The sequence below is a fragment of the Fistularia commersonii genome, chromosome 23, assembly GCF_037954325.1.
Source record: "Fistularia commersonii isolate RoL2024-O1a breed Wild chromosome 23, RoL_Fcom_v1.0, whole genome shotgun sequence".
Lineage (NCBI taxonomy): Eukaryota > Metazoa > Chordata > Actinopteri > Syngnathiformes > Fistulariidae > Fistularia > Fistularia commersonii.
Window position 1 is genome coordinate 7824143 of NC_141306.1, and position 15746 is coordinate 7839888.

General features: G+C 51.3%; 3 protein-coding genes across 5 annotated transcripts in view; all 3 read left to right on the forward strand.

Moving 5' to 3' along the window:
- The window catches only part of hoxb3a (homeobox B3a), a 68092-nt gene that overhangs the window by 3732 nt on the left and 48614 nt on the right, over positions 1–15746 (forward strand). Inside the window, exon 1 of one of the 3 annotated variants that reach the window (XM_086170978.1) lies at positions 14173–14263. The exons of the other annotated variants lie outside the window; for them this stretch is intronic. The gene's annotated coding sequence lies outside the window, so the exon portion shown is untranslated. Of the gene's footprint in view, positions 1–14172; positions 14264–15746 lie in introns of those variants that run through there. 3 annotated transcript variants of the gene reach the window in all.
- LOC147220909 (homeobox protein Hox-B6a-like) lies at positions 3622–6177 on the forward strand. The gene is made up of 2 exons (XM_086170987.1): positions 3622–4523; positions 5407–6177. Exons 1-2 carry the CDS (start codon positions 3908–3910, stop codon positions 5679–5681), a joined length of 891 nt encoding a protein of 296 aa, XP_086027113.1. The 5' UTR covers positions 3622–3907; the 3' UTR covers positions 5682–6177.
- hoxb5a (homeobox B5a) lies at positions 6315–12170 on the forward strand. Its single transcript, XM_086170986.1, has 2 exons — positions 6315–10701; positions 11894–12170. The coding sequence occupies exons 1-2, from the start codon at positions 9972–9974 to the stop codon at positions 12139–12141; spliced, it is 978 nt and encodes a 325-aa protein (XP_086027112.1). The 5' UTR covers positions 6315–9971; the 3' UTR covers positions 12142–12170.

Below are 15746 nucleotides of genomic sequence, written 5' to 3' on the forward strand. Positions count from 1 at the left end.
CATAACACAGAGCAGTTCACGGGACGACGCGAACACACGCATACCACGCACGCGCACACACACACAACATGCCATTCATAATGAAACACTTATTGTATGTTTCACATCTATATTTAAACTCTTTGAATTCTAAATTAATTAAAATGGCAAAAAATTATATATTAGTAGAACAATGCATTTTATTTTATTTTTATTTTACATGTGGCCATTACATTTATTTTGTGTTATTGTAGTTCATTCAAGGACCATATTTTATTACGGATGTCTCTTAACAAATTAAGACGAATACATGGGCAACCACAACAACGACAACAACAATAATTATAATAACAATAATGTCTACTCTTTGTCATTGCGCGTACCTGCGTGTGCGCGTCGCCGCCTCCATGCTTGATTGAAACTTGGAGGAAATAAAAACCTGCAACCCCCCCCCCCCCGGTCGCTGCATTCATGCATCCATTCATCCATTCACTCCGCCGTTAATCGTTAACTGTCCCCGCCCGGGGCCGGGGAGCGGGGCCGGGGCCGGGGTGGTGTTGGCGCGGGTTCTCGGTCCTCGGCCTCGTCGGTCCACCGGTCCGATGAGCCGAACCGGAGCGCCGTGAAGGACGCGGGCAGCCGTTCCCCGAAACACAAAGCAAACACAGAGAGAAGAAGGTAAAGCGCCGGTCGAGCGGTTTGCTCCGTTTGTTATTAACAGATCACACACACACACACACACACACACACACACACACACACACACACACACACACAAACGCGCGGTTTGCAAATGTTTTTTTTGTTGTTGTTTTTGTTCTTTTTTTTTCTCGATTTTAATTTGGTCAAGTCTGGTTTATTTCCCATTGCAATTTACCTCTAATTCGGGACAGTTATTGTTTAATTCGAGATCACTTTAAATATTAAATCCTCAAATTGAAATCTTAAATCTCATGTATTATTTTTAAAGAAATCGTCAGTGTGTTTGTGTGTGTGTGTGTGTGTGTGTGTGTGTGTGTGTGTGTGTGTTTAACTTAGAGAAATAAAATTTACGTCAATGGAATGTGTTTTAAGTCAGAGATGTTTTACCCAACTTTAACTTTTTCACACCTCTCTGTGATAGTACTGTGCTTTATTTTATTTTATTTTATTTTATTTTATTTTATTTTATTTTATTTTATTTATTTATTTATTTTTACACGTGCGCCGCCGCGTTTGCGTTTTGTTTACCCGCGGTTTGCTGCCGAGGCCTGTTTTTCACGTCGTCGCCATTCCTCGGACTTTACAAGGAGTCATAAACGGTCATAAAGCCATAAAAAGTCCAGAGCCCCCCAGCCCCCCCCCCTCACACACACACACACACACACACACACAAACACACACACACACACACACAGATACACTCGAGGAAAAGGAGCCATAAAGCCATAAAGTCCTGGTTCTCCAGCTTTAATGGCGGAGAAGCTCCGCTGTTGATTTACGGCCCCGCTTCTTCCAAACGCACAGTATTCTGGGATTATCTCTTCATCCCGGAGAGTATTCTGAGATTATCTGATCTTTTTTTTTTGCGCATGGTATCTCAAGCGTAACACTTCTTCCAAAAAAAAATTCTCTGTTCTCTTCCTCCCGCTTTTTAAAATAGCCACAAGTAACGTTGGTTTTATTCTAAATTTTTATCATTATAATAATGAAAACCAAAGGAAAAAATTGATGAATGGAAACTTTAATCTGTGATTTTAAAAAGCCAGATTGTCCAAATGCAGAGCGTGTTATTTCGAATAAAACACTTTAAATAAAGTTATTTCCAAATGATTTCCACGGATTTTCTGGGGATTTATATTAACATGTAAATCAATTAAAACCTTCTTTTACTTCGCTTTGGAGTATTTTCTTGCGGTAGTGCACATGTGGACTCCGGGTACTTTTCTCTGCGGACGTTCGGGCTAAATCGAGACGTCAAAAACCGCGCGCCAAGCGCGCCATTACGGCAGTTATAACCGGTTTATTACCGCTCGCCGCCGCCGGCGTCCCAGTCCGGCCCCGTCCCGACCCCCCGCCGCTCATTAACGGCCCCTCCGACACAATACCGCCGCTTCCCGTTCCCACAAAGCCGGGAGGAAACGCTGCGTCCTGCCCAGGAGAGGAGGGGCGGGGTGGGGTGGGGGGCGACAGGGAAAAGGGACAGAGGGTTCAAAATGTAAGTTTCGGCCGTTTGTGTGTGTGTGTGTGTGTGTGTGTGTGTATGTGTGTGTGTGTGTGTGCGGGATCTTACCTCGATCTGCGTCGACCGGTTTGGACGCGGGGGGTTGGATCTGGAGCTGGAGAGGGGGGGTGGGGTGGGGGGTGGAAAGAATATATATTTATAAATCAAATAAAAGTAGCGTCTTTGTCCGCGGAGTGTTTGTCGGTCACACTGTCTGCAGCCCGGCCTCCCGGGCAAGTCCCAGCCTGCAGGGGCACGCAGACCAGGACCCGCACAGTCCCGCACACAACCTCCCTCTGCCTTTACTTCTACATAAAGCAAATAAAGCAACTTTTCCCGTATTTATACTAACCTACATGTGTCACCCCCCAAGATGATTCAGTCTGAACAGTTTGATAATATTCCTGTCATTTTATACATATAACATATATAAAATGCAAATATAATGATACATAACCAAGTCAGACACGGAGCTGCAATGCGAATTGCGTTATATGTCTATTATAACCCTGTAATAACAACACCTGTCCCTTTTTTTTCATTTCTGCAAATGGGTTGGACGCTGTAGCTTTTGAGTGTGTGTATGTATGTGTGTGTGTTTCCTCAGCCTATCCGCGGAGGCTATTTGTATAAATACAAGTTGTAATGAGCGTCAGGGAGCAGCGGCGGCCGGGCGGAGGGATCGGCAGCGCCGCGGCTCCAGGTTCCTCCATCCGGGCGTCCAATCAGTGTAACGGAAGGAGAAAATAGGCCCCATAATTCACGGCGAGCATTCATCAACTCCAACCTGCCGGGCCGGGCGGCTGCTTCCCGGGGAACACGGAGCGTCATATGACGCACACGCACGCGCACGTGACGTGTCCGTGATTTACGCGCGCCAGATTCATTTTTAATTCGTTTTGTATTATTTGCGGAGCGACGACGGGGGTGGAGGTGGCGATGAGGGGGGGCGGGGGGTAGAAGTGTGTGTGTGTGTGTGTTGGGGGTGTTATTATCTATCCGGTTTGCCTCCGGCGACGCACGGCGGAGATCCTCCGGGCGGCAGCGTGCACGCCATAGACGCACGGAAAAGGAGAGAGAGAGAGAGAGCGTCAATTTAACGCTCCGAGGGTTCCGCTCTCATTGCGCAATCTCGGAGATTAGAAACGACGGGATGAGAATTAGAGAGAGAGAGAGATTGAAAGAGGGAATGGTGAGCTCCCCCTCCTCCTCTCCTCCTCCTCCCATCCTCCTCCTTTTCTCTCTACGCATGGGAAAGAGGCGAGCGAATACCAGGCACGGGAGATCTCCATTGGTCACTGCGCGGTCAGCTGATCTCTGTCACCCCCCCCCTCTCCTGAACACACACACACACAGACACACACACATACACTCTCCTCTACCCCATCCCGTTTTATCCACCCCCCTCCTCCTCCTCCTCTCTCTCTCTCTCTGACCCACGCTGGCACCCCCTCCTCCCCTCCTCCCCCCCTCCTACCAATCTGCGATAAACTAAGTGATAGCAGCAGCCCGTCGGACTGTCGGCTATAAAACACAACAAATCATAAAGTGCGGCTGGAAGGCAGAGGAAGAGGAAGGAGGACGGGAGGGAGAGCCGTTAGCCGCTAGCAGTTAGCCTCCTCCTACTCCTCCTTCTCTCCCTCCTTGTTGTTGTTTGTTTCGCTCCCTCCTGTCCTCTCCTCCTCTCCTCCTCTCCTTCTGTCCTCTCCTTGGCACTTTCTCCCGATGAGTTCGTATTTCGTGAACTCCTCTTTCCCGGTGTCTTTGCCGGGACCGGGCGGAGGGAGCCAGGCGGCGGCGGAGTCGTTTCTGGGACAGATCCCGCTGTACTCGTCGGGTTACGCCGCCGACCACCCGCTGAGGCACTACCCGGGGGCGGCGGCGGTGACGGCGGCCGCCGCGGTGGCTTACGGCGCGGGCGGCGGAGGCGGAGGTGGCGGCGGCGGAGGCGGAGGCGGCGGGGGCGCGAACGGCGGCGGCGGCGTGCATCAGGACAAACCGTACCCGGCGTCCTCGTACTACCAGCAGGCGGCAAACTGCGCGTACGGTGGACACCGGGCGGCGGCGGCGGGGATCGGGGTCGGGGGCGCCGCCGGCGCTTGCGACTACGCCACCGCGGCGGCGGCTGCAGCTGCGGCGGCGGCGGCGGCGGCGGCCGCCAGCGGCTACTACCGGGACAAGGAGCACCCGTGCAGCCTGGAGGAGCACCAGCTCCTGGGCCACGACGGCGTGCACCGGAAGTCCGACTGCGTCAAGGGGCTGTTCGGCGAGCCGCTGGACGACAAACAGTCCGCGTCCGCGCCCGTGTACCCGTGGATGCAGCGGATGAACGCTTGCAACGGTGAGTTTCTCTTTCCTGCTCTTCTTTTTTTTTTCTTTTTTTACCCTTTGCATATTTTATGACCCCCCCTCCTCCCCCACCGTCATAAAACGGACGTTTGTTTCCTCCCCCTCCTCTTCCCCCTCCTCCTCTCCCACGCCACGGGTCCCGTTTGGGGCCTGTCACTCAGACATGCGCTCGGTGTTTTATAGTCCTGTCATAAAGAAGCCCGGTGACCCGGACGAAGTGTGCGTGTGCGTGCGTGTTTGTTAATTAAACATCAACCGGTAAATGTTACAAAAAGCGGTCCTTCCGTGTTTTTTCTTCCCCCCCCCACACACACACCTGACGGGGAAACACGCGTGTCCAATCCGCGTGTGTCCCCGAATAATCCCGGTAGGTGACTAGATATTGTCACATCCACCTCGGGGGTGGACGTGGACACGGTCCCCACGGGACCCCCCACTCATCCACCCACCCACGGGATCGCGAGAAAAAGAGTAATCGGATTAAAATAAAGCTAAAAATAACAACAACAAAAAGACCCGGGCGATGATTGACAGTTGGGGACGCGCGCCGGAAGCAACGGTTACCCCCCCCCCCCCACCCACCCCTGCCCCGGTAATCCGGTTTACCCGTGATATCTCTTCTTTATCATATCATCCACGGCTATTGAGACGTGCCCGCGGAGCGGCATCTTGCAGGTTTCCACCCCCACTCCCACTCCCACCCACCCCCCACCCCACAACCCCCGTATCGATCCGATCATCGAACCTGTTTTTTTTTTTTTGTTTTTTTTACCGATCGCATGTGCATGTATGCATCCGTGCATGTGTGCGTTGTGTGTGTGTGTGCAGGTGAACGTTAACGCTAACGGTGCCCCCCCCCCTCCCTCCACGCTCAGGGGCCTTCGGCAGTCCCGGGCGTCGTGGACGCCAGACGTACACCCGCTACCAGACGCTGGAGCTGGAGAAGGAGTTCCACTTCAACCGGTACCTGACGCGACGGCGGCGGATCGAGATCGCGCACGCTCTTTGCCTCACCGAGCGCCAGATCAAGATCTGGTTCCAGAACCGCAGGATGAAATGGAAGAAGGAGAACAAGCTGATCAACTCGTCCTCGTCGTCGTCCTCCTCCACGGCGAACGGCGGGGAGGAGGACGACAAACGGACGGAGTGATTTACGCACTAAAAAACAAAACAAAAAAAAAAACAACTAGAACGGACAAGTTTGGAGAGAAAGGTGGGATGAGAAGATCCACCTCCTCGACCTCCATCCACAAACTCCTGCGTTTTGACTCCCAACCTGAGCCGGGATAAGCGGGGTTGGGGACCGGTCACCCCCCGCCCCACCGGCCTGGGAGCACGGCGCCGTTTGTACAATAAAGTAAAAAAAAAAGTTAAAAAAAAAAATAACGGTGATATTTCAAAATGAAAAACGGCCAGAGAGAAAGGGGGACGGGTGACGGGGGTCCCCTAATCTGGATCACGTAAATTTATCGGATTTCAAACACACAGGATCCTCGTTTGCATTCCGGGAAACCACATCCGTTATTCCTCTTGTGCCGGGCACTTATTATAATTATAATTATTATTTTATTTTTTTATTTTGAAGCTCTGTGACGTTTCGTTATTACCTAAATAGAACGCGATTATAACCCCTAAAAAGAAAGAAATGGAAAATGTCACACAGCAGGCAGCGCGGGGCGGGTAATATTTTTTTGAGGCGCGCGTATGTGTGTGTTTACGTGTGTGAGCGAGCGTGCGTGAGTGTGTGAGAGCGTCACACGATGTTAATATTTAAACTGTACAGAAATTAAAAAAAAAAAAAAAAGAAAAAGAAAAAAGAAAAAGGACAGAACCGCCGTGCAACCTTTGGAGATTTTGGTAGTCCATACGTGGGGGCGGAGGGAGGGGGGGGGTCGGAGATGGGAGGGGGGTTAATCTACTGATGTTATTCTTGTTATTCTGCAAACTACCTAAAAAAAGACAAAGTTCAGGAAAGTGTATATTTTATGCGTTTTTACATGGTTTCTGTTTGCGTTGGTGTTTTGTCACGTAATATACTACCTATGAGACATGTCCAATAAATATCAAGGAATGGAGAAGACGCACCTCGTCTCTTCTTCTTTCACCACCAATTCATTCATTCATGTTTTCATTTCCTCAAAACAATCACTTGGCAACTCTCGCTGGGTTTACCTGCCCCCCCCCCAAACTCCGCGGAAATATCGCGAGAACGGTGCTCAGTCCGGAGGGGAAGTGACAAAGGTCATGAGCTGCCGCCGAGGGCGAGCTTCAGCGCGGCTAATTGATGAGCGCCGAGCGAAAGTTACACACACACACACACACTCATACACATACACACACACACACACTTCACCCAGACAAAGTGGACAATGTCCCTCCTGACCGTTTGAACTCGCCGCGTCCCCTGAGTGACCAGCGCGCTCCCGCCTATTCGAGTCCTTCACGGGAACGCGCGTCCCTTTCTCCTCTCCGCCTGCCGCTCCGCGTTCATTGCACGGAAAAAAAAAATCAATTTATTTTCTGATCTTGTTCTAGTTGTCCGCTGATTACAACACACACACACAATAACCCCGTTCGCGTCATTTCCCACCCTATTTCATTATCTTGTGTGTATTTTTTTTTCCCTATCTAAGCTACCGCATCCAGCCTGACGTCAACTTCAAGTGAATTTTACACGAAGATGACCACATGACACATGTGAGGATGTGTGTGTCTTTGCTGTGAAATCTCATTTTTTATTATTTTTATTTTCCCCTTCCTGCGGACCTACCAGTAAAACTAATTCAAATGATGCCCTGATGATATGCTATGGGATTGTTGCATGCATGTGTGTATGTGTGTGTGTGTGTGTGAGGAGGGGGGGTGTTTAAAGCATGCTTTGTTGGCTTGTTGTGCAGTTTTTGTAAGGCCCATTGAAAGGCTCTTCTTGTGGGCCCTGATGCTGCGGGCTCCACGGTTCTATTCCCACGCCGAGAGCGTCGGCTGTGACCGCGACTCTGCCGTCGGGATGGGGTGGGGGGTTTCGCTGTGAGAGCACGAAGGCCGCTAAGCGCTCGCCGTCGGCACGGTTTCATCTCTCTGTCCTGTGGAGTGTGACGGAGCTTTCTCCCAAGGAGCCGACCGGGTTCCTTGGGCTCCAGACTACTTCATTAGATCACTGGCTAAAGGAAATCTGCCTCCTTTCAAGCTTTTGCTAAAATATGGACGTCTCAGCCGAGAACCATCTGCGCCCCGGCCTCGAAATGAGATTTTAAGCACTCTGCGGATTCAAAATGACCCGCACTGGCATCTCGCGTGCCACGGGAATATTTATTTAGAGAGAGATTTCTTCCGGTCGATGATAATACGGATTCGGAGGCCCGAATCCCGACCGCCCCGGGGAGGAGGGAACCAAACCCGCGGGGCTTTTTCTCAGAGACGAGCATTTTAAAAACAAATGCAACACGGGTGCGCGGTGGTTTGCGGATTTTCTAACACGGTCTGTTTTCTTGGGCAAATCTGGGCTCTTGTGCGAGGCAGCCCCAGCAGATGTCCGGTGTGATTGATAGGAATCTATATTTAACGAGGGGGAGTGTGTTCTGTGTGCCAACTGGGTCTCGGGTGGTGGTCATCTCCCCGGGTCGGCCTGGCACAGAAAAAGCCGCGAGACCTCCTCCGCGCCGACGGCTCTGCTGATTTAGTGTGGATATCAAACCGGCGGCGGGTAATTTAATCCCTGTTGTGGATTCAGTGCCTCTCTTTATTCTGCCTGGTTACTTTGGAATATCCAAGATGATTTCCATTCCAACTGCCAGTCCCCCCACAACTACCGCCCCTCCGCCTCTCCTCAGTGTGAGACCGGCTGAGTGTCTGAAATGCAGGCCTGAGACAACACACACACACACACACACACACACACACACACACACACACACACACACACACACATACAGCGCTTTTGGAACAGACACTCACTGTCCCACGAACGGCTTTCATTTATATGGTGCACAAAGATCTGGAATACTTCATCCACTCCGCGCTCTGACTGGCCGTGCATGTATGTCAAACGTGCACGCTGCAGAGCCTGCACAAACACATACACTTGCGCACCCACTCACATACGTGCACACGGGCGCAGAGGGGCACATGCTTCAAAAAAAAAAAAAAAAAAAAGGGAAAGAAAAAGACTTCCACGCTGAAATGCATCCCAACCTGGGAGTCAACAAATCATAAATCAGCAGATTTCCATCCAGTGTGGACGTCACAGATCAGGTTTTACATTCCTCCCCTGCAGCTGGAGGGGTTGGGGGGTGATGGGGGGGCTGCAGGGTGGTGGTGGTGGGGGTCGGGGGGCAGCAGAAGGGGTCTGAATGGGAGAGACGGGTGGGGAGATGGGGCACGGTGCAGGGCCATTTTGGTCGTCCCCTTTTCGCAGCCATAAACTAGCGGCTTTTGTTCTCGGCCTTTTTCTGAAAACGCATATGAATGCCAATTCATGATAAATGTAAATATGAAGGTTGATTTCGTTGTGTATTTTTCTTTACTTGACCGTCGATGGACCAGTGTGAGATTCTCACAGGGGCAAAAAAAAAAAAACCCAGGCGGAGCCGAGAAACCCTGGTTAGCGAATGTCAACAAATTACCGTAATTATTTTGTAATCTCAGAGATTAATACATGCTGTTGTCAAGAGTGACGAATGTGTTTTTACTCTAAATGACACTCGGGATGAAAATGGTATCCAGCGCTCACATGTTCAACAGGCGTCCAAGCCTGGTTGTCCCTACCTTGTGTTAAATATTACATTCTGTCTTAATGGATAAGCAAAGATCACTTAACAGAACACACACACGCACACACATACACACATACACACACGCTCCACCCAGACAATGTAGGGGAAAAAACCCTTTCTACTTGATCCTTTTTTTCCTGTCCATCTCACTAAATCATTGCAATAAATTATGTGTAGCAGTAGGTGGCGCTCTGAGCTCACACCCGGCGCCTCCTGCAGCACGCACACACACACACACACACACACACACACACACGAAGAGGGAGGGAGAGAGAGCTTCCCCCGCCTATTCCTCCATCATTAGAAACCTCATAGCATGAATTACCTCTCCAAAGTCATCGACGAGAATTTACGACTGGTCAACAAAAGCACGTGACCGCACCCCCCCCTTCATCCTCCTCCCTTTCTCTCCTCCTTCACCTCACCCCCCCCACCATCACACACCCCTCCATCCAGCGCGCACACGCACACACACACGTACACACCACCCCACCCCCATATTTGGACGGCGCGCACACACGCAGCTAAAACCCAAGTACAGTGCAACGCCATAATTCACTAATACATCATAAATCGTCCAAAGTGCTGCGTCCTAACGAGCGGGAGAAACCCGACAAATCACGCAGGCCCTTTCGGTCCCCAACTGTAAACCCGCAACTCTCCGAAAAATGAGCTCCTACTTTGTAAACTCCTTCTCCGGGCGCTACCCGAACGGCCCCGACTATCAGCTGCTGAGTTATGGAGGCGGCGGCGGCGGCGGCGGCGGCGGCGGCGCAATGAACGGCGGTGCGTTCAGGGACTCTTCTTCCGCCACCATGCACCATGCGACGGGCTCCTACGGCTACAGCTACAATGGCATGGACCTGACGGTCAGCAACCGGGGAGGGGGAAGCGGCGGCGGCGCGGGGACGACCGGAGGAGGACACTACGGGAGAGGCTCGGTGCTCGGTGACTCCCGCGGCTTCGCGGGCCCGGAGAGGAGCTTCAGGCAGCCGGCCAGCTGCTCCCTCAGCTCCCCCGCGGACTCTTTACTGACGCCCGGCTGCGCAGACCGGGAGCTGGCCGCCGCCGGGGGCTCGTCCCCGGGATCGGAACAACCGGGAAGCGGCAATCTCAGCTCTACCGGCGGCGGCGGAGGAGGCGGAGGCGGTGGAGGCGGAGGTGGCGGTGCGGCGCAGAGGTTCACGGAGCTGGACGACGCGTCGCCGGAGCCAGACGAGCTCCAGCAGCAGCCGCTCGCTCAGCCGGCCCGGGCCGGGCACCCTCACCCGCTATCCGGGCACAAGCAGGAAGGCGCGGCGGCGGCGGCGGCGGCGGCGGGACCGGACGCGGGAGGAGGCGCGGACGCGCAGACGCCGCAGATCTTCCCCTGGATGAGAAAACTGCACATTAGTCACGGTACACGACGACCACCTCCGCCGCCAACGACAACAACAACAACAACAAGCCCTCCCAGGCGTTTCCCGCGGAAATCGGAGCTCTTTCGCGGTCAGCAGACGGCGCGGTGTCCGCGCAAACGCTTCCAGTGCGTGAAACAGCACGGAGGAAGTAGTCGGTTAGCGGGACCCGCCTGTGCCCGTTTGTCCTATTCCGTGATTGTCAGAGCATATTTTTATCATGATAATAATAATAATTTTTATTATTATCATCGCTATTTTATCACTATTATTCCTGCCTCCCGTCAGATTATTACATTATATAACATTACAATTTTCACAGCAGTATAAACCCGATCCCACGCGTGTCGTGCTTTTTCTAATCGACTTCGATTAACAGTTTAGAAAGCCACCCCCTCCCCCACCACCACCAGCCACCCCCGATCCCCACGGGAGTCCTCCTACTTCTTTTTCTAAGTTCTTTTATTTTCGAGAATTCCGCAAAGGCGTCATAAATCTGTCTGGGGGTGCGGGGAGGGGGAGGGGGGTCAGCAGCGGCGGCGGCGGGCCGCGCTGAGACGCGGAGCTCCGCGGTGACCCGGGAGACTTTTGGGGGGGGAAAAGGAGAAAAAAAAAAAGGCAAGCTTTATTGGGTGTGGGAACTTTATTAGGGGAGGCGAGGGGGGGCAATAAAAGCCTGAGGGGGGAATGAGGGGGGCAACGAAGGAGGAGGAGGGGTCTGAAGGGGGGGGGTTGGTTGGTGGAAAAACAAAACAGGAATTTGACAATTAAAGGGAACTTATACATTTCCGGTGACAAAAAAACACGAGTAAAAGCTACTGTTTTGATGGCGGCTTTTTAAAATTAAAATGTAACATTTTGTTGCGCATTTACGCATTTGGTTTGTGCAATGCGCTAATATGGAGATAATGGCGCGGAATAATAATAATAGTGTAATAATAGAAATTATAATAAAGAATAATAACAATTACTTATAATGATAACGGTGTAATGACTGGATAATGACGGCAGGGTCACGGTCTATGTCACCAGTGCACATTTTACTTTTCAGATATCTCGCGAGCCGTGTGTATGTATGTGTGTGTGTGCGTGTAGTACCGGAGGCCTCATTTGTGGTCACACACACACACACACACACACACACGCGGTCCCTAACAGGCACCTCACTGTTTCTGTCCGCTCCCCAACCGCAGATATGACGGGCCCGGACGGGAAGCGTGCTCGGACGGCGTACACACGCTACCAGACGCTGGAGCTGGAGAAGGAGTTCCACTTCAACCGGTACCTCACACGCCGTCGGCGGATCGAGATCGCACACGCACTCTGCCTCACCGAGCGCCAGATCAAGATCTGGTTCCAGAACCGCAGGATGAAGTGGAAGAAGGACAACAAGCTGAAGAGCATGAACCTCTCCGCCTCCGCCGGCGCCTTCCAGCCGTAGACCCGGAGGCCCGGGGAAGGGGGGAAGAAGAAGAAGAAGAAGAAGAAGAAGAAGAAGACAAGAATTTAAAGAAAAAAATAGAAGAAGAATCATCCGTCCATCTCGGAGGATTGACATGAGAGAAGATCCAGAGGAAACCAGCAGAAAGGATGGAGAAATATTCCACGAGTACTGTTGAGCAGCCCAGCACTTTTTTTTTTCATTTCCTTGCCGCATGTTCGTTCGCTGTTGTCGCTGTCCTTGAGGGAAGGGGTGCACACGGGACTCGGTACTTGCTCCTCCAAAACAAACAAACAAACAAACTGCTCCCCTTGAAGAGACGGAGGTTTTAAAAAAAAAAAACAACCCATAAAAAGATATCGCCAGACTACCTGAGTACTTTCCTACCTGACATCAACTACCTGTCATATCCGGGTCCCCCTTTCCTTTGCCCCCCCGTGTTTGACCAAGTTAAACGCATGTCAGCTCTTATTGTGTGTGTGTGAGAGAGTGTGTGTGTGTGTGTGTGTGCGTGTGTATGTGTGTGTGTGTTATTACCAGCTAGTGACATGTGTATTAGCCTACTAGCCTGACCCCCTCCACTCCCTAATTTTCATGCCAAAATTCAAACCCCTTTTAATTGATGTAAGGGAAAGTGTGTGTGCGTGTGTGTACATGTGTGACCTAATATTCGTATATAGTCAAAGTTGTCGTGTAAAACCCTCTTTGAAATGTAACTGTATATTATTATTATTATTATTATTGTATTGTTGTTATTGTTGTTATTAATGTAATTATTAGAAGCAAGTTCCTGAAATATTGTATATAGACATATATTTACATTTTTAAATGTGTGTCAGCTTTTGTAGCGGCAGTGTGTGGGCGTGTGGGTGTGTTTGCGTGTTGGCCTCTTGTGACCGAGTCTGTGTGTGTGTGTGTGTGTGTGTGTGAGTGTGTGTGTGTGTGAGGGGAATGGCTAAGCCGTGCTGTCAGGCGCGTAAACCCTGTTGCCAGTGAGTTTTGTATCTGTGTAAGAAGAGCGTCCACAATAAAGTTCCTCATTTCCACGGCCGAGTTCAGACGAGTGTAAAAAAATATTAAAACCACGGAGATACAGAGATGGCTCGATCAGCCGGAGGAAAAAAAAAACTATTAATTAAATTAACACGGGTCACCTGGGCTACTTCCGGTTTCGGCTGCCGGTATTTCCGTTAGAAACCGTATCATTTCCGGTTGCATTCTCTATCCTCATTCACCCACGCGTGTAAACTCGTCATGCAAATATCAGTTATGGCTCTTTCGTCAAGGCCGCGCTTCATCTACGAGTGAGTCTTGCACAGACACACACACACACACACACACACACACACACACACGTATATACAATGCTGTAACTGAGTCAGTTGTTCGCTCGTCTCCTAACAGAGGCCGCTTCCGGTCTAATCGGGTTACCTTCTCCCGGTAACCACACACACACACACACACACACACACAAACCGAGTGAACTTTGTAAACTCACCGGGTTGACTTGACGATGTGTGTGTTAGTGTGTGTACGGGATGGGCTCTTGCTCCGAGCCTGGCGTGGACGCGACCGCTGTCCTCCTCCACGTCCCTGCGCGCAAGCGTGTGTGAGTGTTTGCGTGTGTGTGTCCAGATGAGACGTGTTTTTTAGACTAACCCCCTCTCCGACCGGGTCACATTATAAAGCCCGGGCGGCTTTGACATTTCCATGTCAATCGTTCGGAGGGGGTCCGCGTCCGGGCCGGGCGGCGGGGGGCTCAGGCCGGGCCTCGAACCCGCACCTCTCACTGGCTCCCCGCTGGTCACGTGGGGTCCATAAAGTTGGTTTTATGGTTTTGGGGAGTTGACAATGTACTATATATCCCACGGTGCAGAAAGCCAGTGACGGTTTAACGGCTTCGCGGGGATCCTAAAGGGGTCAGTAAAGTAGAGACAGAGCGGGAGAGGGAGGGAATGTGTGTGTCTGGGAGAGAGAGAGAAAGAGAGAGAGAGAAGGAGAGAGAGAGAGAGAGAGAGAGAGTGGGAGTGTGGGCCGATGTTACACTACCGGCCGCTGCTCCTGCTCCGGTTCACACTGGGAGCTCCGGTCAACCCCGGACCGGTGGAGAGCAAGGCGCACAGTAAGTGGACGCTCAGTGAAGGGAGAGGGTGGGGGAGTGTGTGTGTGTGTGTGTGTGTGTGTGTGTGTGTGTATGTGTGTGTGTGTGTGTGTGTGTGTGTGTGTGTGTTTAGTATAATTACCATGTCACTCATTGGCTGCTGTAGGAGCGCACAGTGTGTTTTGGATATTGGATATCCGGTTGCGGCTGTTTGGCTTATTACGCGCGTCCATGTGCGCGGTGATGTGCTTCTGGTAGTGGAGAGGCTGTGCATACTTTGATATCTGTGTGTGTCTACGTGTGTGTGTTTGGTGTTATGGCTCTGCTGGGATGTCTAAACCTCTTTTATGCGCATCTTTTATTTTGAAAAGGCTCGGCGCAGTTCCGCTCTTCACTTTTACGCGCGGCCGCGGTGCGCACACAACACGCACTCCGCTCGGATGCTCGCGCGCACGCACGTGATTTGTGTCCTCGGGTACAAGAAAATCTTTGTCCTGCCCCTCCACACACACCACCCTCCACTCGGCCTTGTATTCTCCGGGCAGGATGGGCGTGGGTGAGAAGCGTCGTGGATACAAACATTCCCAAGGTCCGGGGAGCGAAAAGTCTCACCGAGCGAATCACACGCACTCTCTCTCTCTCTCACACACACACACTCTCTCTCTCTCTCTCACACACACACACATGCTGACAGCATCCCACAAAGTATGACGAGTGAAAACCGGAAGAAGGCGCGAGGGACCCACGGAATAGGATGATATATTAACGGAATGGCATGATATATTAACGGTATTACACCCGAGTAGCCCATCATGCAACCGCTACACACACACACTTGAAGTGCCACTCATACACACCTGATTTATCAGCTGAGATCCGCACACAGCTGGATAAACTGGGTAAACCCATGCAAAAACACATTAGAAGACATAATGGTCGTTAATAGCGGAGGGGTGGGCGGGAACACCCCCGGTTTCCGGTGCCGCCCCCCACCGCCGCCACCACCCCCGACCCCGCAAACCCTCTTATCTCGCCAGTTTGCGGTGAGGCCTGAAACAAGCGGCTACCGGTCACAGATTTGAATCTCTTTCACGTGTTTTGATCGCGCGATCCGAGCGAACCCCGGAAGTTCAAACTGTCGATGTCTTTTATTTTGTTTTCTACTTCCGGCCGAGGTTGAACCAGTCACGAAATTAATTTAAGAAAAGTATGTGGGAAAAAAAAACAAAAACAGGTGTAGATTGACTCCAATCTGATGAGGGTAGGTTCGGTTGTAAGGCCCAGATTATCTAAGATTCTCGAATCCGGTTTTCATCTGCTTGTGTTGTTTTTTTTTCATATTCCATGAACCCAAACGAGTGTTTAGTCCGGATTTATTTAATTTCTCTCAAAAAATACATTGACTATCAGATACCCGCTGACAGTTAACCCGGATTATCTAAACCCGATCCGAACCGCACTCTTAATCCTGGCTTCTAACGCAGGAGCGCTTGATTTATTGATC